Source organism: Rattus norvegicus, chromosome 11 (genome assembly GCF_021556685.1).
Source record: "Rattus norvegicus strain SHRSP/BbbUtx chromosome 11, alternate assembly SHRSP_T2T, whole genome shotgun sequence".
NCBI classification, from domain to species: domain Eukaryota; kingdom Metazoa; phylum Chordata; class Mammalia; order Rodentia; family Muridae; genus Rattus; species Rattus norvegicus.
In genome coordinates this window covers 96,566,690-96,592,357 of record NC_141544.1, presented here as the reverse complement: position 1 = coordinate 96,592,357, position 25,668 = coordinate 96,566,690, and the positions used below count along the sequence as shown (strand labels likewise).

At 51.9% G+C, this 25,668-nt stretch overlaps 1 protein-coding gene across 12 annotated transcripts; it reads right to left on the bottom strand.

Annotated features, from left to right (window-relative positions):
* Positions 1–266: 266 nt before the first annotated feature.
* On the bottom strand, positions 267–17,620 carry Prodh1 (proline dehydrogenase 1). Of its 12 annotated transcripts, none has more exons than XR_015632863.1 (15): positions 17,164–17,439; positions 12,757–12,965; positions 9,435–9,469; positions 8,930–9,079; positions 8,448–8,512; positions 8,151–8,267; positions 7,906–7,985; positions 7,142–7,223; positions 5,751–5,843; positions 5,297–5,443; positions 4,175–4,350; positions 2,256–4,015; positions 1,766–2,078; positions 901–989; positions 273–812 (listed from the first exon to the last, which is right to left on the bottom strand). XR_015632863.1 is itself a non-coding variant. In XM_087576876.1 (15 exons), the coding sequence occupies exons 2-15, from the start codon at positions 14,340–14,342 to the stop codon at positions 625–627; spliced, it is 1,617 nt and encodes a 538-aa protein (XP_087433002.1). In that variant the 5' UTR covers positions 14,343–14,409; positions 17,534–17,620; the 3' UTR covers positions 273–624.
* Positions 17,621–25,668: the final 8,048 nt, after the last annotated feature.

Here is a 25,668-nt window from a genome sequence, read left to right as displayed (position 1 = left end):
AACTGAAGGGCTTGGCAGGACACATGCCACAGACCCAGCTAAGACTTTAGTTACTGGAGTGAAGGGCACAGAGGGGCCGGAAGGGAGCTGGGCCTCAGTACCTGTGTGCTGCCTGCAGTCATGCAGAGCCCAATGCAGCTGGGGTGTGGAATAAAAGTGGCCGGGTGTCACTGCAGCCTGGCAGAGGTGTTATCCCCAGTGTCTGGATTGGAATGACCTCTTGTGACCAGAGCTGGTTTCATGTGCAGGGACCCAGAGAAAGGTGATGACTCTTGACTACAAGATGATTTATTGACTAAACAGGCTTCCCAGCCTGTCCTCTGCCCAGTGCAGGGAAGATAGGTTAGACCCTGGCAGAAGGTTAGTTCTAGATGAGGGCTCTGCAGCTTGCAGAGGTGCTCAGTGCTTACTCAGAGGATTAGTGAGGCAGCTCCCAGGGGTTCTAGCTGACTCCATTCTTGAGTGTCTGCTCCTTGGGGGTGCAGGAAGGCAGCCCCTACCTCAGCACCCCGAAAGCTTGGGCATAAAAAGGTGAACCGTGTCTGGGCAGGTTGGACTAAGCCCTGCCTGGAGCCGCAGAGGTAACAAGTTGAGTGGAATAGGTAGGCATGGCCCCTGCAGTGACTAGGCCGGATGGTGGAAGAGGCTGCCTGTGCGCAGCCGCCTGCAGAGCTCCTGCCATAGCAGCTGCCTCTCTCGCTGAGCACCCTTCATGATGCTGCTGTTCTCCAGGGCACGGCGGGACAGGTACGGGAGCACCTCCATCACAGGCCCGTAGGGTACATACTTGTACACAGGGAAGCCTGCCTGGCCTGCACATCATGGGGGTAGCAATGAGTTCCTCCCCCCACAACATGGCGCGCCCTGCTGCCACGCACCCTCCAGGACAGCCCAGTTCACCTAGTGGGAAGCTAATTTGGTCACACATCCCCAGCAGCTGTCCGAAGCACACCTGACCATCAGCAGGATGCAGGCCTAACTCCTTCATCCTGTGAAGAGGGGCCAGGCTGGTAAGGATCCACCCCCAACACAGCCCCCTGATATATCTCAGCCCTTTACCCCTTCAACCATTCTAGCCACTGCCCTATGGAGTAGGTGGGAATGTGGGCTCTGCTCTAGCTATCTAGGTCTTCCCAGCACAACTTCCCTGCACACAAGGAAGGCTGGGGCACCAAACTTGTCCTTTCCTGTGCCACTGCCTGACACCCCTTCTCCATGCCCCTCCTGTGGACCAATGAGTGCACGTGTGTGTGCGCACACACATAACACACATGCATGTATGTAGCACTCAGCCTTTGCTCTAAAGGCTGACATCCTAGCCCTGCCTCATAGCCATTTCCTCAGAACGGAAAGTAGACCACAGCTTCAAATGCTATCAACATATTGAAGACTGAAAAAATACTGAAATAACCTCATTTTAAACCTTGCTACTAGAAAAGTTTACAGCTCTGACTGGATTACATTGCATCTCATGTATCTGTGCTTGCTGTGTTAGTGTATGTCCATGCAGAGCTCACTGATGAGGCTAAGCTGGCGGGCCAGCAAGCCCCAGAAATCCCACCTGTTTCCCCAGTACTAGGGGAAGTCTCACTGCCACAGCTAGCTTTTTCACATGGGCTCTGTGAGTCAAACTAGGGGCTTCATGCTTGCTGGGCAAGCACTTCTCAGTTGCTGCCCCAGCCCTCTTGCACTACATTTTATTAGCACTCCTTAGACTGGAATGTGGAGCAGTTGTCACCCCCCACAGCAGGCTGGCAGAACCTACCTGCACAACGTAAAGCTCACGGTGTCCTCATTGTGGGAAGCCACCATCACCTCGGCCTTTGTGCTGTGCTTCAGCTCCTCCAGAACATAGTTAAGGCACCTGGGTCAGGGACAGTCCTACCTAAGCTTGGCTCCAGGCCAACCACCACCTGAGCCCCTGTTGGCTCTGCAGAGAAAAGAGGCATTGCAGGACCCAGGCTGAGGAGCAAAGGTAGGAGGAGGAGGTGGTGGTGGTGAATCTCAAAAAAGGAGGGTAGCATCTGGTCTCCCAGCTGTTGTATGGGAATCACTCCTGCCTGGAAGGAGGGAGGCTCCTGAGATTCAAGAAGATAAGGACATTTATTTACCGTAGGAACTCACCGAACCAGTATAAGAAACCCAGACAGTAAGAGTCATAAGGCTCCTTTCAAGGTTAGAAAAGCAATAAGCAACTGCTGGGAGCAGGGGCTCTGTGGAGCTGCCCACAGGCTGTTAGGGAGCTCTAAGGATACAGGTTCTGCAGGTCAGCTGTCCTCTCTGCTAGGGCAGACTTCTCACTGATGGCACTGCTTTTGAGTCACCCCTTTTCACGAAAGTGACCTCCAGAGAAATCCAATGGCTGAGCAAACTAGCTTGGATGGAGTCCACCATCATTGATGTTGTATCTGGGGTGGACTGGGATTGCTAACATCCCCTTAGCAGCGGTGCTCAGTAAAAAGGCAAGCCTAACACTACCCACCAGGGTGCACAGGGCCTGCCTGACCTGCGACTTTACTTCTGGGAAGGAGCTAAGCACACTCCTGGCTCTTCAAGAAATAAAAGGAAGAAGAGGCCTCAGGTGGGGTGGGCGTTCTTGAGTACCACAGAGTCTCAGTGTTACTGTCACCAAGGACTATGCCAGGCTGGACAACACAGGTGCCCTCAGCCAACATGCTCCAGCTGTGCCCTCAGAGACAACCTGGAGCCGCACATGCATCTAACACAGCACGGGATGTTCAGTGAGTCCCTGTTAGACCAACCAGAGAAGACCACGAGTCCGAGCATACACCCTTGGGTATCCGGTACTGACACAGGAGATGAAGTAATTAAACGAGGAGACAAGGGGCGAGGACAAGGGGAGAGGACAAGGGGAGAGGACAGAGGGCATGTGTAAACGTAGGCATGTGGCACAGCTGGGTATGCATGGACTTCTGAAATGGAACAACACTTAAGAAGGGGAGCCCAAGGAGACAGGGCCTCAGGGGTGCAATAAGCAAGCATGGCATCTGCGGGAAGCACACATGAGCTGGACTGCGTGCACAGGTGATAAAGGCCATGTAGGTAAGCTGTCACGTGCTGTTTGACTTCACCGAGATGCTGGCTCTGGAAATGGAGTTGTCCCGATACACTCCAGATCAAACCGTACTTCTGTCTGGAAGTCCTCTAAAACCCCATTACCTTTCAGGCTGGCTCCTTGATTCTGTTACCGTGGAGGGGAGAACAGTGAGTGGCTAACGGTGTTAAAAACAGGATGTCCTCAAGAACAGCTAGAAGTTAAAGATTTCCAACAGAAGTTGACATCATTTACATAATATAAAACGTTTACAGTGGGAAAGGCAGAAGCTGGTCCTGCAGAGAACTTGGCTGTGTCCAGCATTCTCCATCAGGGCCGCAGCATGAAAGTCATCTCTGCTGTGGTGCACCCACCCCACCTCACCAGTACCTTGTGTTTGCTCTCTTGAATGGCTTACTCCAGCTGTCTCTGCGCGACATTGCGAGCCCGTGATTTGGTAATGTTTTACTTTCTCTCTGCTGCTTCTCTCTACCTGTAATTTGCTGTTGCTTCTTTGTTCGCTCGCTGTATGCTTAATAAACTCATCCAAAACCGAAAGCACAGCAGCAGAGATCGTTTTCCACAGTACAGAACAGCTGCACTAAAGATCCAGCGATAAGCAGCAGAAAGAACAGGCGAGCCACTGTTGACTGCCGTGGGAGTTGAGAATCTGATAGGTTACGCCAGCCACATACAGCAAGCCAGGGACCTGGGATAGGGCTCTCTCTCCCAGCTCATGTATCCCAGGCTGATGTTAAACCTACTTTGAAGCCAAGGATGGCTTTGAACTACTGATCTTCCTGCCTCCTCCCAAGTGCTGGGATAAAAGGTGGTGCTGGGGCTCAAACCCAGGAAGGATTCAGGTGTGTTAGGCAAGCACTTGACCACATGAGCTGTATCTGTTGTTTTACGTGTCCATAGGAACCAACTGGGGGCGTAAAGAGAGGCCTGTACTCCATACTGAAAAGAGGAGAAATGTGATGTTTTGGAAAAAGTATATAACAGCAGAAGAAATAGCACCTTTGCCCTCAGGAAACTGGCTTCTGCCTAATGGAGTCACTCACACTCAGAGCAAAGGTTCCCGTGCGTTGCTCCAAGAAGGCACAGGAGGCCTCTCACCTGTGGTACATGGCATTGGTGGCTTCATATGTAGGGTTGATGGGGTCCTCGTAGCCGATCTCCACAGCCCTGGCTCGCTCCTGGGCCATGTATGCACCACGTACCAGCTTGGCCCCAAAACACCAGCCCTCACGGCGAGACAGTTCCATATCTATGGTCACATTGTCATAGGCATCCTGCAAAGCCAAGCCCCAAAGTCACAGGGAGCCCGACTGGTGGCAGCATAGGGACTGCCTGTTTCATGTGTACATCAGCTTCAAGTGCCTACTAGGCCAGCCAATGACTGCCCGAGAGACATGACAAAGGATCTGGGAGAAAAATGGGATGAAGCTGGACCTCTAACCTCTCCACCAACAGCCTCTGTGTAGCCTGAGATAGCCCTGTGGGTGATCGGCCCAGATGCCTGGAGTTACTGTGTATTTTGGTGTCACCTTGGCCAGTTAGGAGCAAGTTGCCACCTGTCTGGGACTGCCCCATACACATCATGTCCTCTTGGTACTTAAGAAGATGTGTGTCCCCATGAGACTCCCCACCCCCAGCAACTTAGCAGCCTCAGGCTGAGGGGCTAGGGTTGGGGATTTTCTGGGCTCCCACTTTGGCCCTATCAAATTTCCCAGGAGAGTCTACTGCTTTTGTTCAGATTCTTAAGAAGGCCCTGTGCTAAAAAAAGAACAGGCAGAATCAGCTATGAACTCTTCAGCACATCCTGAAAGAGCTCCTTGCATTCAGTCCCCATACACTTTTATTTGCATTGTTAGTACTTGGGGGGGCAGAGCATGCAGGGTACCATGCGCAGGTGGAAGTCACAGGGCACCTTGGGGGAGGAAATCAAACTCAGGGTGGTGGGCTGGCAGAGCAAGTGTTCTAACTGAGCCATTTTGCCAGACCACTCTGGACTGGGATTGGCCACTGGGCAGGGCCTGTTTTCTAGATAGTTGAACTGGGTATAGAATTAGTAGTCTGTTTGCTCCTTTACCTGTGCTGCTGTGGCCTCTGCAGCCAAACAGGGCCAAACAGATACTGCATGGCTCCATGGAAAAGAATCTCCCTGCGGGTGATGGATCACATCGCCAAGCGCTGGGGACAGGCAGGGAGATGGAGGCAGGAGACGGAGGGCTATACCTTGAGGTAGCACTGGAACGTGTTGAAGATGAACGGCTTATCCACATTGAACCTGCGCTGCATCTCCAGGGTCAGGCGGCTGATGGCCGGCTGGAAGTAGCTCTGCTCGGCGTCAATCATCAGCCGCACGCCTGCCTCTCTCGCTCTCTGAGAGGTTCACAGGGAGAAGAATCTATGGCTTCAAGCTGATGATGCCCACCCCCTCCCTGCTCAGGGGCTAGTGCCCCTAATGCTTACCCCAGTAGGGCTGTTCACATCTCTCTCAGCACACCCATCCTCCCCCAGCACACACACACACACACACACACACACACACACACACACACACACACACACACCCCACACACACACAGCTGCTCACATCTTGGCCAGCATGCCCATCCTCCCCCACTGCACATGCACACGCGCACGCACACGCGCACACACACGGGCACACACACACAGCGGCTCACACCTTGGCCAGCACATCCATCCTCTGCAGCATCCTCTTCATCTGCTGCTCTTCCTCCTCAGTGAACCGTGACAGCAGGGGCTCCAGCTGGCCAGTCTGAGAGCACAGCAGAAGTCAGACCACTAGGGGGCACAATGCTCCACTTTGAGGCCAACATTACCTTTCAGGAATGCTGTCTTCTGCCCACCCTCCTGCATCCCATGGACCAGAGAAGACACTTCTTAGTACCTTGCCTTAAGTTAGATATGATGACAAAATGCCCCAAACTGGGTGCCAGCCAGCCCACTGTCCTACACGTGAGGAAAGCTGCACCCATGGAAGCAGCAGGCCCAGGCCTGTACCACCAGGTACTTACTTCTATGACCTCCCTAGGACTGAGAGTTTTACCACTGTAGGGAGCAGGCAGAGAAAGGCAAAGGAAGGGAGCCTAGACCCCCAACCAACCAGGCACCACTTTACTTGGAATAGTAAAGGCTCAGGAGGGGGAACCATGCTATGGGGCACTACCCAACTTGCAGCATGGGACCACAATATGGCCTTCAAGGAGCCAGGAAGACTGCTGCATCAGCAGCAGGGTACTGTTGGTGGAAACCCCATGCAGCCGGCACAGAGTCTCCCGCTCAGCCTGCAGCCAGCCCAGGATGCTCCTGCAATGCTGATGGGCCATTACTGCACCGGTCCCAGCAGCCTTGCCTCACGGACCACAACCACCCATGCCGAAGTCTGCCAATGACCTCAGCAGTGATTTCATGAACACACTGCACCCTGAGGGTCCAGGACAGTGGCTCAAAGTTGGGGTGGGCCCTCAGTCTCTGGGGCTGCGAACATCATGGGAGAAACATCTGCAGGACACTTTCCTCAGCTACGATTTCTGTTCTCCTTCATAACCTAGAGCAGACGGGGTTCCACACAACCTCGTTCCCCTGAGTCCAGGCCATGCTAGCAGCTCACTTGGCCAGATGGAACCTGGCACAACTCCTAAAGCTGATGCAGCTGTAGCTGGCCTTCGTCCCAGGGGACACTTGCTTTGGGAATCTGCCATCATGTTTGGGAGAGAGCCCATCTGACAGCCAGCATCGCCTTTAACACATGTGAGCGCCTGGCCCTGCCACCTCTGAGTATAAGTGACCAGGAGACCCCAGGTGAGCACTACCCAGATGGACCGTGTTCGTCCCTAAAGACTTGTGGTGAGTGGACACACAGGGCTAGGTGGGCTGAGGAAGACCTCCCTCTAGACACCCGTTTTCCTCGTGCGTAAAGGTGCACATGGGTCCCTGCCCTACTGAGCACTGTGGACACTGGGTTTGTCTTTGTGGGCAGGTCAAAAAGAACGGCACCTCAGTCACAATGAGTCCCCTGGGTGGGCAGACAATAGAATCGGGGTGGGGAGGTACCTGTACATTGGGGACCACCAGGTGCCTGGAGAGCTGGGTCCTGCTGTCAATGAGGCTGTTCCAGTCCAGTAGGTCCACAGTGCTGAGAGAAGAGGCACGTCAGCAGAGTAGACTACCAGAAATTCTGGGTCCAATCACCCAGCTTTACCCACAGGTAGTAGGGTATTTGGGGGTCTTCAACACACTAGCCATACTTCAAAAGACTGCTCCTGAACTCAGCCTTCATGAACTACCCTAGAGTTTGATTTTAAGACTGAGTGCTGTTCTCAGTTAACCAAAGCACAACCACTTTTGCAATGGGTCAGCAATAAAAACACAAAGGATGCAGAGAATTCATTCCATAGCCAGGTCAGCCTTAAGGGAGAGCAAAAGACGCAGGGCTGACAGAACGCAGGCACCTCTTCAGGAGGCTGGTGACTGGACACACAGGGCTAGGTAATGTGCAGGGCTAGCCAGAGCTATCTGAGAACCAGCAGCTCGACCTCGAGCCCACATCCCGACTTGACTAGGAGACACTGGTGGCATTAGTCCCAGGCTCTGACCCTAAGGATGGGACATGGGACGCTGTCTTCACCTGCCAGAGTGACTTAGGAAGATGCTCTGGGACCCAGGTCATTTTCTAAGAAGTCCTGCGTCCAGAATGCCAATACCTGAGACTCCCAGCTTGCTACCAACTCTGCTCAGTAACTCGCTCCCTTGGCCCATTCTGGGAAACGATGAGGAGTACAGGCCACTGGGGCTCAGCTGAGATTGTCAGTGCTTACCCAGACACTCCCAGCGTCTCTGGTGTGAACCACCTCTCGATCTCAGCCCTGGACGAGATGCCCATCTTGGCGATGCTCTCCTTGAGACATAAGAAAGAGTCAATACTGCCACCCTCACTGTCCACTGGCACTCACCCCATACAGCATCGCACCATCTACAACGGCAGGACTCATTCCCGGCCCCCATTTCTATTCCGTCTTTGCTGTTTCCCACATAAGCCAGGAGAAGATGAAGGGCCGCTCACCTGGAGCACCGCCACCTCCAGCTTCGTGTCCACAGCAGGACGCCCAGCCTGTCCCTGCTCTGCAGCCATTTGATGAAAAAACTGTCTCCACCTGGTCAGCACGTCTGAGAACTGCAGCTGTCAGTGCAGGTGTGAGCCTTACTGCGGCGTGTGCCCAGCTTCTCCATCCAGCCCTGGGACAGCCTCTGTAGCCCCAGCTCACGGCCGCCCAGACCTGAGCACATCTGCAGTCTCTCAGTGCACATAGCAGCCCCAGGATCTGCAGAGCCTCTGCAGATCCAATGCGCCACCACTTACCAGAAACTGTGGTCTCCCCAGTGCCGTGAGCTTAATGGCTGAAAAACCACCGTCACTGGCTCCGCCTGTCAGAATCCAAAGGAAGGGCCATGAGTGTCTGAGGAGATGGATGACCGGGTGCAGCTTGCAGCTCCCTGTTCTTCAAAAGCAGCCCAATAGCTGGCTCCTCCCTGTAACTATAACCAGTTCCCTAAATGCCCTTTCACACGGGGAGGGTTGATGAAACAGCCGTGGTACTCAAGAAGACACCAGGCAAGGAAGCCAGAGAGATCTGCACATTGCTGGTGGCCTGCTGATGCCTTTAGCACGATAGCCATCCACGGATGGGCCACAGAACACAGAAGTGCCAAGTGGAGTTGGTGCTAGGGCACACAACTCCAGGGAGAGCAGTCAGGAACAAGCAGGTGCCCCTCACCAACGTGCAGTCCCCTGACTGCACAAGCCCGAGGCTCTGTTTAGCAGCCGGAAGCAGGGGACCCCACCTGAGGCCTCGATGCACTGCAGTAAGTTCTCCATGTAGTTGTCACATTTGGCTTCGCTGGCATAGAAGTAGGTGCGGGCACTGATGACGCCATCTCTGCGGTCTCCGAAGGCGGGGTGGACCTGATACTGCTTCTCCCTCTTATTTGCTCCTGCGAAGGTAGATGCATAGCCCTATTAGACAGGCCAACCTGGCGCTCCTTTCACTTGGACCCCCTGCCCTGGCTAAACCTCATCCTAGGGCAAACCAGGCCAGGCGAATAGAGCCTCCATCACGAAGGCCTGGACTGTGGCCTAGTGAAGGCCAGGGACACTGGGTCTGCCTGGACGGGCTCTTAAAACCACAAGGAGCCCGTATCTCACCAGGCATGTGAAGGTACAAAGCCATAGGAAGCAGCCTCTAGCATTGTCCCTCGCCCAAAGACTGCCACAGGCCCTGAGCCTAGATGTCTCCTGGGCCACCAGACTGTGTGCTGGAGCGAGGAGAGCACCGGATCCGAAACTCACCACTGCCATCTCTTTCAGCTTCAGAGGTGCATGACCTGCAGGACAGAGGAGGCAAAGGTCGGTTATGCTACCTGAGGTCACCAGGGGTCACTGAACACTGGACCCGATCACAAACTTGATACAAGGCTGGCTCAAGGAAACAGACCAACCTGCATTAACCCAGTCCTTCCTCTGGCCTGGCATGACCACCTGCACCAGGGAGGGGTCACCCCTCATGGAACCTCAGGCCTCCTGTGTCGAGCATCCCTTACTGGGGAGATCAGGCCAGGGGCAGTAGCCACCCTGTACAAAGGACTCCTCCAGTCCGGCAACAGTGCATCCTTGCTCTGGCCTCCGTCCCAGCACCTATGGCTTCATATACCTTGGCTTCTTCCACTCTAAGGCCCAGTCCCTGCTAAAACTCTTAGTCCTGTTTTTGAAATAGCAACCAGGAATTTCCTTAGAAGATGAAAACGAGGGCTGGAGAGATGGCTCAGTGGTTAAGAACACTGACTGCTCTTCCAGAGGTCCTGAGTTCAAATCCCAGCAACCAAATGGTGGCTCACAACCATCTGTTATGGGGGTCAGATGCCCTCTTCTGGTGCGTCTGAAGATAGCAACAGGGTACTCACATATATAAAATAAGTCTTAAAAAAAAATAAATAAAAAGTAAATAAATCTTGTTGTGCTGAGCCACCTCTCTAGCTCCTAAATAAACCTTTAAAAAAAATAAGATGAAAACAAGCCCTTCATGTCATCTAACTGAGGACCTCAAGTCAGGGAGTGGTGGCACACGCCTCTAATCTAGGCAGATCTCTGTGAGTTCCACAACAGCCAAGGCTACACAGAAGAGACCTTGCCTTGAAAAACAAAAACAAACAGAGAAGAAAAGAAAACCTCACAGGTTCCCACCACGCTGGGAGCACCCAAGTCCTCAAAAGGGCAGGGCAGGATGCAGAGGCCCCACAGGAAGGAGCCCTGCCGTGTTTCTTGCCCAGAGTTCTTCAGAGACGTGGAGACGGGCAATGATGGCACCTTCCAGGCCTTACCATCAATGAGCTGTATTCACTACTCCTCCAGTAAATCTGGGCTACCAAGCAACGTGCCAAGAAGCCTTGTCCTGGGCCCTCCTCTCCTGGATCAGGGCCTTATCTAGAGAGTTTGGGCCATAAGCTACGGTGAGGCTGGGCCATATATCCTTGAGTGTCTGGGGCTCCCACAAGCACCTCAGCCTACAAGGCCACGGCCCAGGGGACAAAAGCTAGGCAGACAGCTGTTGCTTCATTGACCTCATGCTGATAACACCTAGCAAGAAAAGAGGATCCAATGTCATCTGGTGACACGTTCTGAGTCTGTAATAAGGAAGTAGGTAATCCCCATGTGTCACCTCCCCTCAGAGACAGAGAGCCAAAGTCCCTGGAGGGTAGGGGTTCCATAAGAGCAGTGTCAGGCACAACCACACCAAAGTCCCCTGAGGGCTATCAGCGCAGAGCCTGGTAGGCACAGTGACTCTCTAAGCAGAAATCCTGTCAGGTCCTCAGTGACCCATGATAGCAGAGCTGGTCGTAGAACTCCACAGCCCACAGTGTAGATAACCAAAGGCATGACTACCAGGTCTTGTCTCCATGCACTCTGTGCTTTCTTCCATTAGCCAGGGACAGGCCTCAGTGACTCCGTACCTCCCTGCAAGGAACCCTCAAGGCTGCCCACGAGGGTCTGTGGGGCTGGTCACTCCTGATCAGGCATAACCAGTGGGCTCTGTAAGCTCTTCTCCCTTTGGGGAAGTGACATGTGGGGACAGCCAGGCATCCCTTTAGAGACTCAGAACTTCGTCAGACTGTGACATTTCACCCTCTTCTAAGGCTATGGCCAAAGGCAGGCAGAGAGCTACGCCTGCAGCCCCACCACTTGGTTGTTGGCATTGGAGGTGGGCACTGTTAGGTCTGGAGGGATCTATTTCTGATGCCTTTAGAGCCCAAGCAAAGCTCCTGTGGGACAAACAGCCATGACAAGCTGAGCAGCCAACAGAAAGGTACAGATAAGAGTAAATCCTGCACGCAGGCAGGCAGGCAGGCGGGCAGGCAGGCGGGCAGGCCTACCATCCATTCTCACAGCAAGGCAGTACCGGGTGAGAGCCCTCTGTGCTCATCCTATCTAGGCTGAGGATGTGGAATCCATTTAGGTTATTCAACAGCAGCCTTGGTGAAGGCCTGCAGCCAAATCCCCAAGGAATCAATCCTCACAAGAGGATGCTGGGGCTGGATCACCCCGCCTCCAGAATGGCCAATCACAAAGCAGGGGCTGGGCTCCCCATGCCAGGCCAGGCTCGGACATTCTGTTCTCAGCCAGTGGCCTCACATGACTGCCTTTCCCCCAGCCCAGTGTTAGTTACCTGGGGAGGAGCAGGGGCAAGCCAAAGGTCTGACCTGGCCTGTCAAGCTTCACACAGGTTGAACGGCTGCAGCCAGAGACCCGGGACCCCCAACCTAAGCAAGGGCCTGGGGAAAGCCAGCAGTAACACTTTGCAAAGAAAGGGCTGGTTTTGCACAGGCCTCCAGTGAGTCAGCTACTACCCCAGGGGGGCAGAATGAGGCCACTCTGTCCTGTTGCCAAGAAGGCAGGTCCGTGAGCTGCCTAGGGAAGGGCCGTGCAGTGGGAGGAGACTCCAGGCCGCCTGTCACACTACACTGCTGCCTGCTACAATCCTCCCGACCAGGAGCGCCTAGCTGAACCCAGTCAGCAAAGTTCTATGCCCCGCAGGCACAGCCACCTTCAGACCAGGAAACTATTTGAGGACTAGTTGGAGCCTGCAGGTCCAATCAGGAATCCTTAGAAAGGCAGACTGGAGGGGCTGGGGATTTAGCTCAGTGGTAGAGCGCTTACCTAGGAAGCGCAAGGCCCTGGGTTCGGTCCCCAGCTCCGAAAAAAAAAAAACCAAAAAAAAAAAAAAAAAAAAAGAAAGAAAGGCAGACTGGAGCAGGAAGCCAGGGCCACCACATGCTTCTGTGAGCGGAAGGTAGCACGCGTTCTCAGCCTTAAAAGACATACAATTACACCACTCTGCCCTTGCAAAGTGAAAAGGCAATTTGAACTTTATATAGTTTTGGGAAGCTGGATGTGGCCCCGGGGCAGTGGTTAGCAGATCTACCCTTCAGCCTTCTGCTGGTGCAGGCCCACAAAAGCACAGCACTCCTATCTGCAGGAAGCAGGAATTCCAGGCACAACCCATGAGGGCTGCTGGCAATCCGGTCAAAGTCTTGGCCACCACCCAGCTGAAGCTGAAACCCTGGGTGCCCTTCAGGGTCACGCCTGCGCCTTGCGACACCAGAAAAGCGGGTCTTACTCCATTTCTTTGCGTTCCGCCTCCTCGGGGCTCAGATCTTCCTCCACACCATAGTCCAGGATAAAGCCAACACCAAAGGCTTTGTTGTGCCGAATCAGAGGCCTGATAGACTCCTGGTCCTCGCCAGCCACGAAATGGCCGTAGAAGGTCATCTTCATCAGTCTCTCGAACATCCTCTGCCCCAGAAGCTTCCTGGCAACTTGGAACAACTGAAAGGCGAAAGGAAGCAACTGTCTGAGCACCTGTCTCCCGTGCTATACCTGTGCACAGCAGATTCTATAGAGACCTCTGAGAGCAGGCTGCTTCTGCTTTCACAGCTGCTGTGAACCAATCCTCTGTCCAGGGCAGTTGGGGGGTGGGGGGGATCAAGGTGCCACCCTTCAAGCTACTGGCTCTCTGAAGCTCTGAGCACATTGTTCCCCTGAAGACTCTTCCCCCAGGGCCTGGCTCGTGGACCACCCCAGGGATTGCCAATCACCCCTTGGTGGGTAAAGGGGGATCCAGCCAGTCTCCCCAGAGACAGCAGTAGGCATTTCTGTGACATTTAGTGGTCTCTTGGGGGTGCGGTGGGGAGAAGCACAGAGCTAATTCTCTAGTATGGTATCTTTCTCCATGACTTGTTCTCTCAGTCAAACACACCAGAACAGGGCTTGCTGTGAGGCCAACCCTCACACAGCTGCTGAGCAGGGACCACACACAAAGTTCAGATGGCAGGAGAGAGGGACACAGTGACATGGGAGTCCACTTCACAGCCTTGTCCAGGACTGACCAGCTACCATGCCAGATTTACCCTGAAGAAGATGGCCCCAAGCAGCTGGGCCCATGCAGCTGGCCCCAAGCAGCTGGCCCCAAGCAGCTGGCCCCATGCAGCTGGGCCCATGCAGCTGGGTCCCTTTTCCTTGTCACATCTCACTCCACCTCACACTATGTAAGCCTTCTTTAAACCCCAGGGGAAAGGGAAGGAAGTAGACACCAAGAGAGACACCCAAGGAGAAGAAACAACAACTCCTTACATAATTAAGGCAGGCGGATCATGGCCTGGGATGGAGGACATTTGCTAACCTAGACTCAGGAAAGAGGGTGCTCGGCATGGGGAAGAGGGGAGAGCTACGGCAGTAGGGAGTGGTGACATGCAGACGTTTGGCGCTCAGAAGCAACCCCACACGCACACTGTAGAAACCCGTGCCTACTGCCCACTCAACTCCAGGAAAGGAAAAGCCTGGGGTGCCTCAGGCCCATGGACAATGGGTCCTCTTGACAAGGGGGAACCCACTTTGACACCTTGGCCAGCATGACCCTGCCACAGGCAGATGGGGCTCCATGGAGATGCCTCTTGATAACACATGCAGTCTCCATGCAGGAGTTGAGATTTATGAATTTTGTTCGTTTATCAAGAAAGTTATAACCTCTGATTAAAAAAAAAAAAAACACCTTGACATTCTTTCCATGGGAGGGGGTACACTAGGGAATGGCCACCTATGGAAGTCACATGCACTCACCCTGGTCACTGAGAATGGTGGACACACACAGGCAGGGCTGGCAGCTTTAAAGTAGACTCTAGAGCCAAGACACCACTTCAAATCCATCTCGAAGTCACTATCTTCCTATCCAGGTGACACAAATTTGTCCCAGTAATAGAAACACCTATTTTCACTGTAGAATCAAAAAAAGGCAGGCTTGGTGACACACTTCTGTAATTCAGCATTTGAAAGGCTGAATTACAGAGTATCACAAGTTCAAGGCCAGCCTAAGCTATGTAACAACACCTTATCTCACAAGGAAAGATAGCTGGGGAGATGGCTCAGCTATAATGTGCCTGCCTACCTTGAGTGTGATCCCAGGAACCCAGACAAGGTGGTAACGCTTGTATCCCAGCCTGAAGCTCACCGGAAAGTCAGCCTAACTACTTGACCAGATCCAGCCAGTTTATCCAGCCAGTTTAAATAAATAAAACAAACCTACCTTAAAAGGGGCAGACGGACATGATAGAACACCCTTTAATTCCAATATTCAGAAGGCAGAGGGAGGTAGGTTTTTGGTTACGTAGTGAGTTCTAAGCCAGAGCTGCATACTGAGAAACTGGCGCTCGTTTGTGTGCGCTCGTTCTCTCTCTCTCTCTCTCTCTCTCTCTCTCTCTCTCTCTCTAACACACACAGATACACACACACACACACACACACACACACACACACACACACACACACGTGTGTCCTTGGGCTCCCTATATGTACATCCACCAAAGAAAAGTCTCAAACAATATCCAGAAGACGGTGACAGTAAGGTGAATTCTCCCCCATTTAAATGCAACCAATCTCTTCTTTGAACAGGAGAGCCCAACTTTTTCTCAATCCTCATCAAATGGAATGCTTCATGGTCCCCAGCAGAGCTCCAGTCCCAGGCAGTAGTTCCAGTGTCAGTTCCTACAGTCTACAGCCCCTCAAGCCAAGCCTGGCGACCCACGATCCCAGCTACAGCTGCAGAGCCTCACAAGACCGGGTGGCTCAGTGGAAGTCTTCCTCTAGCCAGAGAAATGGGGACTGTTCCCAGTCTAACCCACCAATCTAGGACAGCCATTCTCAACCTGTGATTTCTCGAACCCCTTGGGAGTCAAACAACCCTTTCAGAGGGGTCCCATATCAAATATCCTGCATATCAGACTTATAGTATGATTCATAACAGTAGCAAAATTACAGTTATGAAGTAGCAATGGAAATAACTTTATACTTGGGGTCACGACAACATGAGGAACTGTATTAGAGGGCCTCATGCAGCATTACGGAAGGCTGGGACCTGCTCAGGAGCTCTTCGGCTCGGAGCTTGGCTTCTGAATGCCATTTCCTTCAGCACCGGGGACTGAGGCCACTAGCGAAGACCTCAGCACGGATGCCACAGAAAGAAAGGCTCCTGGGGCACAGGCTGGACAGACGGAGCCTTGCTGGGGTTGGGGTTTGCTGTTTCCTCCAGGAATCCAGAGCTATCTAGAGCAGGCTCCAGAGAACCAGAAGAGGTGGCATGGCATGGCCTTTCCCTGGTCACTACACTACCCTGATTGGTGCAGAGAGCATCCTCCTTAGACCCAAACCCCAGGCCGGGGGACACTGCTTCTCAGCTGGACAGCAGTGGCAAATGCAGGGTGAAGCACAAAATGGTCCTACAGACTGTCTTCCCCTCCTCCTCCCTGCTAGCCTCTGGGTTGCTCATCCTGTCCTAAAGGTGAGAGAGAGCAGCCATCGATGATACCCAAGGGAGGTGGTCCAATTCGCGCTCTGCATAGGGTCCCGAGACTGACCACTCTTTTCTAGTTCTTCCCAGCTTGCCACATCATCCCTCCAGGCTGCAGTGAAGTGCTTCCCACTGCTAGGGCTCCTTCACCTGTGCACCCTGCTTCCTGCTGGGCTTTTTTTCAGCGCATTGGGACCCCACCTACTTACCACACACATTCCTGGCTCCAGGGCCTCACCCCCGCAGGCCAGAGACTTTCTCCTACCGCCCATCCCTCCCAGGCTCCAAGGCTTACAATGAAATTCTTCCAGGGGATTCAGGGCAGCACCTTGAACCCATCTCAACAAGGTTATGGAGCGAGAGCCACCCCCTACCTGTTTGCCTCAGCTACTTTCTAAGTGTGGTTCCAACAGTCTCACCTGAGAAGTTACCACCCCCACACCCCCCACCCCCACCCCCGTTGAGATTTCTTCCAGCTCTGTATCCTCACAGACATGGAAGGTCACCTTGAGAAAACTCATCACTAACCCCTCAAGACTGGCTGAAGTGGTGCTCTGTTTTGCCCAAACGCCCTCAAGTTGCCAGGTTACAGTTTAAAGTGGTAGGCTTGCTAGTCTCTGAGACCCTCCAACTTCTTCCCTGCATCCCAGTTTGTGCTGGCAGCAGGCAGACATAGGCTATGGTGCTGTCTGGACTACAGGTGATGACTAGCTCTCATGTCTGTAATTATAGAGAGCACTTGGATCAAAAGTTTCTGAATCCAGGCTCTTCGACTGTATCTATAATAAATGTAAGCATGGGAGAAAATGAAGTTAGGAGTTTGTCCCCTCACTTCCCAAAACTGCTCGGAGCAGCTGCGTTTGGGAATAGCTGGCCACACTTGTGGAATTCTAAAGTCCTAGCCTAAATAAGCCCTTCAATCTTCACAATCTTAGAGCTGCATGGAGGGTATAGATATCACATGTGACAATACAAATAGTACATGTCTTAGACACTATAAGCCTTTGTTTCTAATTGGTAGTGATTCTAAGTAGGAAACTTCACGAAGTCCGAAAAAGTACGCAGCAAACGGCCCCCTTCCTCGCCTGCTCAGCCTGACCATGCTTGAGTAGTGGCCCTACCCGACACTTCCGACCTCCGTCCCCCCTGGCTCCTGCCTATCTGGTCACCCACCCACCAGCGCACCTGCTCATGGTGCGCTAGCAGCACCGGCGACGCACACAGCCGCAGCACTAGCAGGTTGCGCGCCAGTTCCCAGCTTCGACGGCTGCGGTACGCCTCCTGTGTGTTGGTGAAGTCCACGGCTGGCACAGGCGGCCGCACAGCCTCAGCCGCTCCACATCCCCGCAAAGCCTCAGGGTTCGCGGGAGGCTGCTCCTGGGCTCGCGGTTTGGTTGAGAGGGCAGCAACGCGTGGTGCCACCGAGCGCAGCAGAAAGACCCGCTTCAGAGCCATGGCGGAGCCGGTAAGCGCGCTCAGGAAGCTTAAGTACATTGGGCTAGCCACGCCTTGGATCACGCCCTGATCACGCCCCATTCCCGGAAGCCCCACCTACCACTCTGTGGCTCTGCTCCCATTTTAAGAAGCCTTGTCCAGCACAGAAAGCAGCTCCATCTTCTCCCCAAGCCTTCCCTGGCGCTCTGGTTTGGCGTATTTCCCGTGGTTGACCACGCCTCCCCAGCCCACAGACCCTACTCCTCCAGAGCCCATTTCCAGCTCTGCCTTCCCCGACCCCCAAGACCCCGCCCCTTGGAAACCGGGCTTTTTAACTCTAGGATTTTCCTGTCCCCAAGCTAACCAGGTAGGTCCAGAGTCCACCAGTCAGGGCCATGACACCCTGGCACACCCGGATGCTCGGTTCCAGAGTCGCGGGGCCTCGAAACTGAGGCTAGGCCTGTGAGAATTCTGTCCTGTAAGGTGGCTCCCCCATCACTCTCCCCATCATTACGACACTCCTGCTAAAGTTTCCTTAAAGCCGCACTTTCCAGTTGCCTTAGACCGGCATTCTGCCCTCGGGGGAAAGCAAGAGATCCTCGGTTCCACTGTGAACTCTTGGGGCTCTAGCGGTTCCTTCCTCACTAACGTCTCCACATTTAGTATCTCCCCGCTCTGACATTCCCATACTCCTGCAGAGACCTAGTCTGGTTGTGCATGGCAACATGACTCCCAGGATCCCCCATAGGCTTGGCCCTGCCTTCCCTACACCTCTCCGGAAAGGTTTTGGAGCCTTAAACTCCCCAGTCTATCTTAGACCATGGATATTTAGAGCTATAGGTAGCTTCGTGGTGGAGAATGTTTATCGCCATCTCCGTACTCACACACTTGAAATAACCTACAACATACAATTCCCACGCATCTTGGCTGAGACAACTTCCTAAGGCAGGATCTGGGTTTTTTTCTACTGGAGCCTAAAAGGAAAAAGCAGAGCACGTCAGGGGCAGTAGAGTTCAGAGGCAGAAGTCAGGAGTACCCTACAGCAGCTCACAAACTTAACTCATAGGAAGTAGGCTAGCCTTGAAAAACGTCCCAACGACTCTCCACCCATCCTTCAGGGGCTAGCCTACACTCACCACATTGGCCAGCCCTAGGCTGCCCCACGTGGCTGTGAGACATCCGCCCTTCCTACTGCGCTGCCTGTGTCCTCTTCTACATTCCGTCTGAGGCTCAGGGGTTCCCTGCCATCCTCCACAGCAGCCAAGTGGTCCCTTTCATTGGCTGGTCACTGCTGCACTCCGGCTACACTCATTGACACTTTATGTGGCTTTGTTGAGAGAAGGAAGGACAGAAGTGATACAAAATATCCCATCATATGCTCTAGATGGCTGGCTCCTCCTCCTGGCCCTACCCTAGTATCTGAGTCATCCTGGACCGCTCCTGACCCTCCCCCAGCACCTGAAGGCAAGTGACTGATTTAGATAAAGGAGCCACGGTATGAATGTACCCATTTGCTGTTGGCCTTCCTGGCCTACCAGGAAGCCCACTCTTAGGAGCTGATGTGAGTGTAGAGGAGAGGGGCCTTAGCCTCCAGCTATTCCACCCCTCACTGCCCCATACCAGGAGAGACTGGGGGTTTCCGCATTATATATACTTCCGGCAAAACGAGACAAGCCATGTGTTACAAGCAGAATGGACATGCCTTCTTCATTGGAACCCCAGTTACAGCTGGCTGATCAAGCACAAGACACCTACCACTGACCAGAGGGGAACATTTCAGAAAAGCTGCAGTCTTGATTTTCTGGGATGGGCTAACATTTGGTATCTCTCCACTGGTCATGGACAGTTTCTTAACACCAGGTCTGTTGCTGTAATTGCTAGTCTTGTCTAAGAAAGGGGCTCATGTATCCTAGGCTGCTTCGGACTCACTGAGTAGCCAAGGATGGCCTCCATCCTCCTGCTTCCTCCTCCCAGCTGCTAGAATTGCATACGGATGCTTACTGCCATCTTGGTTTGTGTGCTGCTAGAGGTCAAACCCAGGGCTTTGTATACACTAGGCTAGCACTCTACCAACAGAGCCACATCCTCACTCTTCAAAGTGTGTGAGTGTGTGTGTGTGACTGTGTGTGTGTGAGTGTGTGAGTGAGTGTGTGAGTGAGTGAGTGTGAGTGTGTGTGTGAGTGTGTGTGAGTCAGTATGAGTCAGTGTGGGTGTAAGTGTGAGTGAGTGAGTGTGAGTGTGTGAGTGTGAGTGAGTGTGTGAGTGTGAGTGAGTGTGAGTGAATGTGTGTGTGAGTGTGAGTGAGTGTGGGTGTGTGAGTGTGAGTGTGTGAGTGTGTGTATCTGTGTGTGCATGCTCACACACACATGCACACACACACACGCATGTGCACACACGTTTATGTTTTAGCTTGGCTTTGCACCAAGGATGAAATATATTAAGGAAATATATTTCTTATTTGCAACTTTCCTGAGCATGTGCAGATTGTCTTTATTCCCCAAACAACGCATCTAGCCATTGCCATAGTATTCACATTGCATTAGGTATGCTAAATGTGCTGGTTTGCATGAAAATGGCCCCCACAGACTCATAAGCTTAAATGTTTGGCCCACAGTTAGCAGAACTGCTTGAAGGAAAATAGAGGAATTAGAAGGGTGGCCTTGTTGGAAAAGGTGTGTCACTGGAAGTGGGGTTTGAGGCTTCAAAAATTCATGCCATGGGGAAGGGAACACCCATATAGAAGGGGAGGGGGAGGGGTTAGGGGGATGTTGGCCTGGAAACTGGGAAAAGGATTAACAATTGTAATGTAAATAAGAAATACCCAATTTAATAAAGATGGAGAAAAAAAAAAAAGCTTATGCCAGTCTCAGCTCTCTCTCTCTCTCTCTCTCTCTCTCTCTCTCTCTCTCTCTCTCTCTCTGTTGTGTGTGTGTGTGTGTGTTTGTGTGTCCACTGTCGTGGATCAGTAGGTAACACTCTCAGCTACTGCTCCAGCACCATGTGTGTCCTGCCATGATGGTGATAATGGACTGAACCTCTGAAACTGTAAGCCAGCTCCACTGAAATGTTTCCCTTACAAGACTTGCCTTGGTCATGGTGTCTATTCACAGCAATAGAACAATAACTAAGAAAAATAGTAATTTTTACAAATTAAAAAAATTACTTAGGTTGGGGATTTAGCTCAGTGGTAGAGCGCTTGCCTAGCAAGCGCAAGGCCCTGGGTTCGGTCCCCAGCTCCAAAAAAGAAAAAAAAATTACTTTATGTGTATGGGTGTTTTGCCTACATGTATACCAGTGTGCCAGGTGTTGTTTAAATCTCGGCCCGTGCCCGGACAGAACACACCAAGCCAACATGGTTCCACGTGGAGAGGTTTAATGAGAGAAGAAGAGAGGAGAGGAAAGGAGGCAGACCATGGACACGTGGTGGGAAGGGGGAAGGGGTCAAGAACAGAGAAGAACAAAGAGCAAGAGAGAGTAAGAGGGAGAGGAGGGGGTGAGCAGCCCCCCTTTATAGTCAGGCACAGCTGGCTGTTGCCAGGCAACTGTGGGGTGGAGCATACCTGGCTGCTGCCAGGTAGCTGTGGGGGTGGAGCTTAGACAGAATACCAACATTTCCCCATTTTGGTTTAATTAAAATAAATTAGAAAGGCAATCATAGAGCAAGAATAGGGTTGTCGTGTTCTCTGACTACTTCCTGCTTGCTTTGGGGCGACACGTCTCTAGGGAACCTAGAGAAGTGGGTATTGGGTCGTTTGTCCAGTCTTAGAAGTTGGCTCTTTCCTTGTTGTCCAGGGTGCGTGGAACCATCTGAGGACAGGTCAGAAGGGACAGGTCCAATAGAAGCGTCTGTGTCTGTGAGAGGAGATCAGAACATCTGGAGGTCACTTCTCTGGAGCTGTCCTGGGTGTAGTAAGCACCTGGACCTGAGAAGATGCTGGAACACACATATCTATCTATTATAGGTAGAGAATAAGATTAAGTGTATTTGGGAGAAAAGAAAATTTTTTCTTAGATGGACATTTGAAACCCAGAGGAATCACACCCTTTGGAATAGGTACTAAGTGGGAACTTTAGGCAGAGGTACTTATCTGGGTGGAGTCTATTTGGTCCATGAGAAGTAGGTCTGAGTGGGCTTTCCCGTAGCCTATGAGTTTACATTCTTTAAGATCTGCAGAGCAAGGGAGAAGCGAGAGGGCGCGCACGGGCAGCTGGGACTCTGGTGCATACACAGCTGGGACACTGGTGCGCACAGCTGAGGCACTGCACGTGGGGGGCAGTGTGAGCATGCTGGAGCAAAGTCCTGGACAAAAAGAGAGAGCTCGCTTGTACGAGGGTCTTAGGGGTCGCACACACGTGGGAAAGCAGGCCTCACAGAGAGAGTTCCTTTGGAACTGGGCCAGACCTGCTTTTCACCAGCCCAAACCCGGGAGCTATAGCAACGAGGAGGGGGAGGCCTGGGGATGGGACCAGACAGAGATATCATTTTCTGCTTAGTGTAAATTAGACCAAAACACCCCAGGAAATGGGGACAGGCAGTGAAGACCGTAATTGCCCCCAGCAGTGCTGGGGCTACATTTAGAGCCGGTGCTCCTGAGCCAGAGAGCAGCTTATCCAGGCCTGGCCCGACATTAAACTGCCTCCAAAAAGGAGAGAAGGAAATTCTCACCCAAGGGAAAAGGTCCTAAAACGAGGGTCAGTGAAAGGATCCATCCCCAGGGGCAGCACAGGGGTAGCTCCAAGCTCAAGAACGCTCCCCTGAGACCATGTGTGCACCATGGAAAGTCAAGCTCAAGTAAAGAAAGTGCACAGAGGTTGAGTAGGTACCGCTCACCATGCTTGAAGAGGGCGCTCTCCTTGATGGGCAACTGTAAGCAGGGCATCATGGTGATGGGAAGGCCTGCTGGAGTGGTGAAGTCCTTAGTCCCACAGCAGCCCCAGGTGGTCGTGGTGGTGTGGCAGAGGCAGCAGCTGCGATCGAATTCAGGGCCCAATGGTAGTGTGTGCAGAAGTGGTATGTCCAGTGTGCCTCCCACAGCGAGCGATCGCGACTGAGCCCTGGGTGGATGGCAGGTGATTCGGCGGGAGCACACAGTTTAATTCATTCCACAGCTCTGTGCAAGCGCATGACCGCACCCGGGCCCAAGGCAGGCTGGGGGCCATGGTGGGCGGCAGAGGCACGCTGTGGGAAAGGCAGGCCATGTAGGCACGGGGAGATCAAAACCCTCACATGAGGCACCAACGTTAGGGTTTAAATCTCGTCCAGTGCCCAAACAGAACACACCATGTGGAGAGGTTTAATGAGAGAAGAAGAGTAGAAGAGAGGAAAGACCGGTCATGAGCACGTTGGGGGAAGGGGTGGGGAGGATAGTGAAAGAAGGGACAGAGGGGAAGAGCAGAGAAGAAGAAAGAACAAAAAGAGGGAGAGGAGGGGGCAAGCAGCCCCCTTTATAGTCAGGCACAGCTGGTTGTTGCTAGGCAACTGTGGGACAGAGCATACCTGGCTGTTCCCAGGTAGCTGAGGGGGTGGAACTTAGACAGAATATCAATATCAGATACTTGTCTGGTGTCCACAAAGGCCAGAAGAGGCTATTGGCTTCCCTGAGGCTTGAGTTATGGGTAGTTGTGAACTCCTTATATTTTGTGCTGGGAATTGAACCTAGTCCTCTGAAAGATTGATCAGCCGGTGCTACTAACTCTGGGACATCTCAAGTCACATGATGAGTACACTTGAAGTGAGTTGATGTATATGGGAAGTTGCCAATGGCCAGTTTTGGCATCCATGTTGTGGGTAAACTGAGGCAGGCAGTCTTTGGTGGTCAGTGGTTACAGCCACTGATGGGGGTGAGCCCAGATACCTACAGGGGCTGCTGCCAATGGCAGACAACGATTAGAGAAGGTATTCAGCAGACTTTTCTCTGAGGGGACAAAGCTTAATTTACTGGGGCTGGCACTCTCTGTTGCTAGTGGAAAAACTATGAACTATTTTAACTCTTTGGGGCCAGTGAGAAAGAGAAGGAAAGAGAGAAAATACACACACACACACACACACACACACACACACACACACACACACAGAGTGGATAACACAAAAGGCAAAATCCAATAACTTCATGCATACAAACACATACATATATGCATGCATTAATACATACATACATACTTCACATATGCATACAGACCTATAGATAAACATATACACATTCACACATAGAATATGGTACAGGGTATTGCTGTGATAGACCTGACCAGGCTTTTGTTTGAAAGAATGTGGATTTGAGGACTTTGGATTTGTAAAGCAGTGGAATGCTTTAACTGGGGTTTAATGGGCTATCCTGGTAGGAATATGGAAGACTTTGTTGCTGAGGGTGATTTGAACTGTGATTTAATATGTGGCTGAGAAACTGTTTTTTCCAATATTTTGGTGAAGAGTGTGGCTGCTTTTTGCCCTTGTCTGAAGAGACTACCTGAAGCTAAGGTAAAGAGATTTATGTTGCGTTGACAAAGGAAGTCTCAAAAAAGCCCAACAGAGACTTTGTTCTCTGGGTAAAGCTCATGAAGAGCATTCTGAACAAGTGTAGCAAGCATAGAAAGGAAAAATATAAAATGTATGATTCGAATAATAAAGGGGCACAGGAAGTGAAATGGAACTGAATCCTGTGTTCAAGGAGATAACAGGTTAAAGGAGTGGTGACTGTGGCAAGATCCCACCCAGCTAAGCTTATAGCTAAGCTTATCGTTATACGTTTGCCATTGAAATGAAAATACATTAAGTGGGGTTGGGGATTTAGCTCAGTGGTAGAGCGCTTGCCTAACAAGCACAAGGCCCTGGGTTCGGTCCCCAGCTCTGAAAAAAAAAAAAAGAAAGAAAGAAAGAAAGAAAATATATTAAGCGTTATTATTACTTGGTTATTGTTTCCCCTTGATTTATTTTTTTTTCTTTTCTTTTTTTTTTTTTTTTTTTTTTTTTTTTTTGGAGCTGGGGACCGAACCCAGGGCCTTGTGCTTGCTAGGCAAGCGCTCTACCACTGAGCTAAATCCCCAACCCCTTCCCCTTGATTTATAATCTGGAATGAACAGTGGTCATGAAAAGTTTAGGCCCAGGCATTGTAGTACACACCTTTAATCCCAGGAGATAAAGCCAAGCAGATCTCAAGAGTTCAAGGCCAGCCTGGGACAGAATAAGTTCTAGGTGAAGAAAAGCTTGAGTCCAGGATTGGTGATATACACCTATAATCCCAAGAGATGGGCATGAAGATCTTTGAGTTCAAGGTCAATCGACAGAGCAAGACCCAGGTCGACCAAGCTTAGGCCTGAGGTATTTAAAAATCAGAAAGCTGGTAATATAATAAGGAGGACCATGGTCCAGTCCCAGCAAGCAGCAGAACTGGGCAGCTTTGGTCATGTGGCTCTAGCTTTAGATTCAACAGTAGAAGGCACCACTGGGACAATTGATGCTGGTCAGCTGGAGCTAAGAAATTACTGGTGGTTAAGAAGAGACCAGCATCAGTGAGGTGAAATCTTCTGAGAAGTGATTTCTAAGATCACAAAGAAGCTGTGTTCCAGAGAGAGCCAAGGCTGTACCTCATGCTGTGGCTGGACTTGGTAATGTGTAAAAGTCTCCCAGGTGGTACTGGCTTTGAAGGCATGAAGGGGTCACGAAGAGCAGCTGAGATTTGGTACTGTGAGAGGCCATGGAAGGCCACTGGTGAAGGTGCAGCCTCAGGTGCAGTTGATGACCCAGGACTGAAGGGGTCATGCAAAGGATTTGAGGCTGCACCATGAAGAGAGCCTATGAGAGGTTATTGGTGAAGCCTAGTTACAGCAGAAGGTCCCAGTGTATTGGAGACACCAGTATCATGGGATGATCACCAAGAACAGCAGCAGCAGTGGAGTGGATCAACCTGAGCTTAGAGTGCTACAGAGGGCAGAGCTGGAGAAGTGACACCAGCCCTTTGGAGGAGCCCAGAAGATCATGTGTGGATCCCAAACATTGGAACAAGGAGCTGTAACATTGAAGTTGCCTTGGAGACCCCAAGATGTTCCAGATGCCAGAGCTGTGGGCTATCTGCTGAGGAAAGCTGCTAACAAGGAATGGAGACAGCCCAGGAGAAAGAAGTTTGTCACAGTCAACAAAAACGAAAAGGGAGTTAGAGATTTGAAAACTGCTTTGACATCAGATATGGAGATGCAGAGTTTGGAGTTTGTCCAGCTGGTTTCCTGTCTTGATTTGGGAATCTCAGAAGAGAACTTGAACTT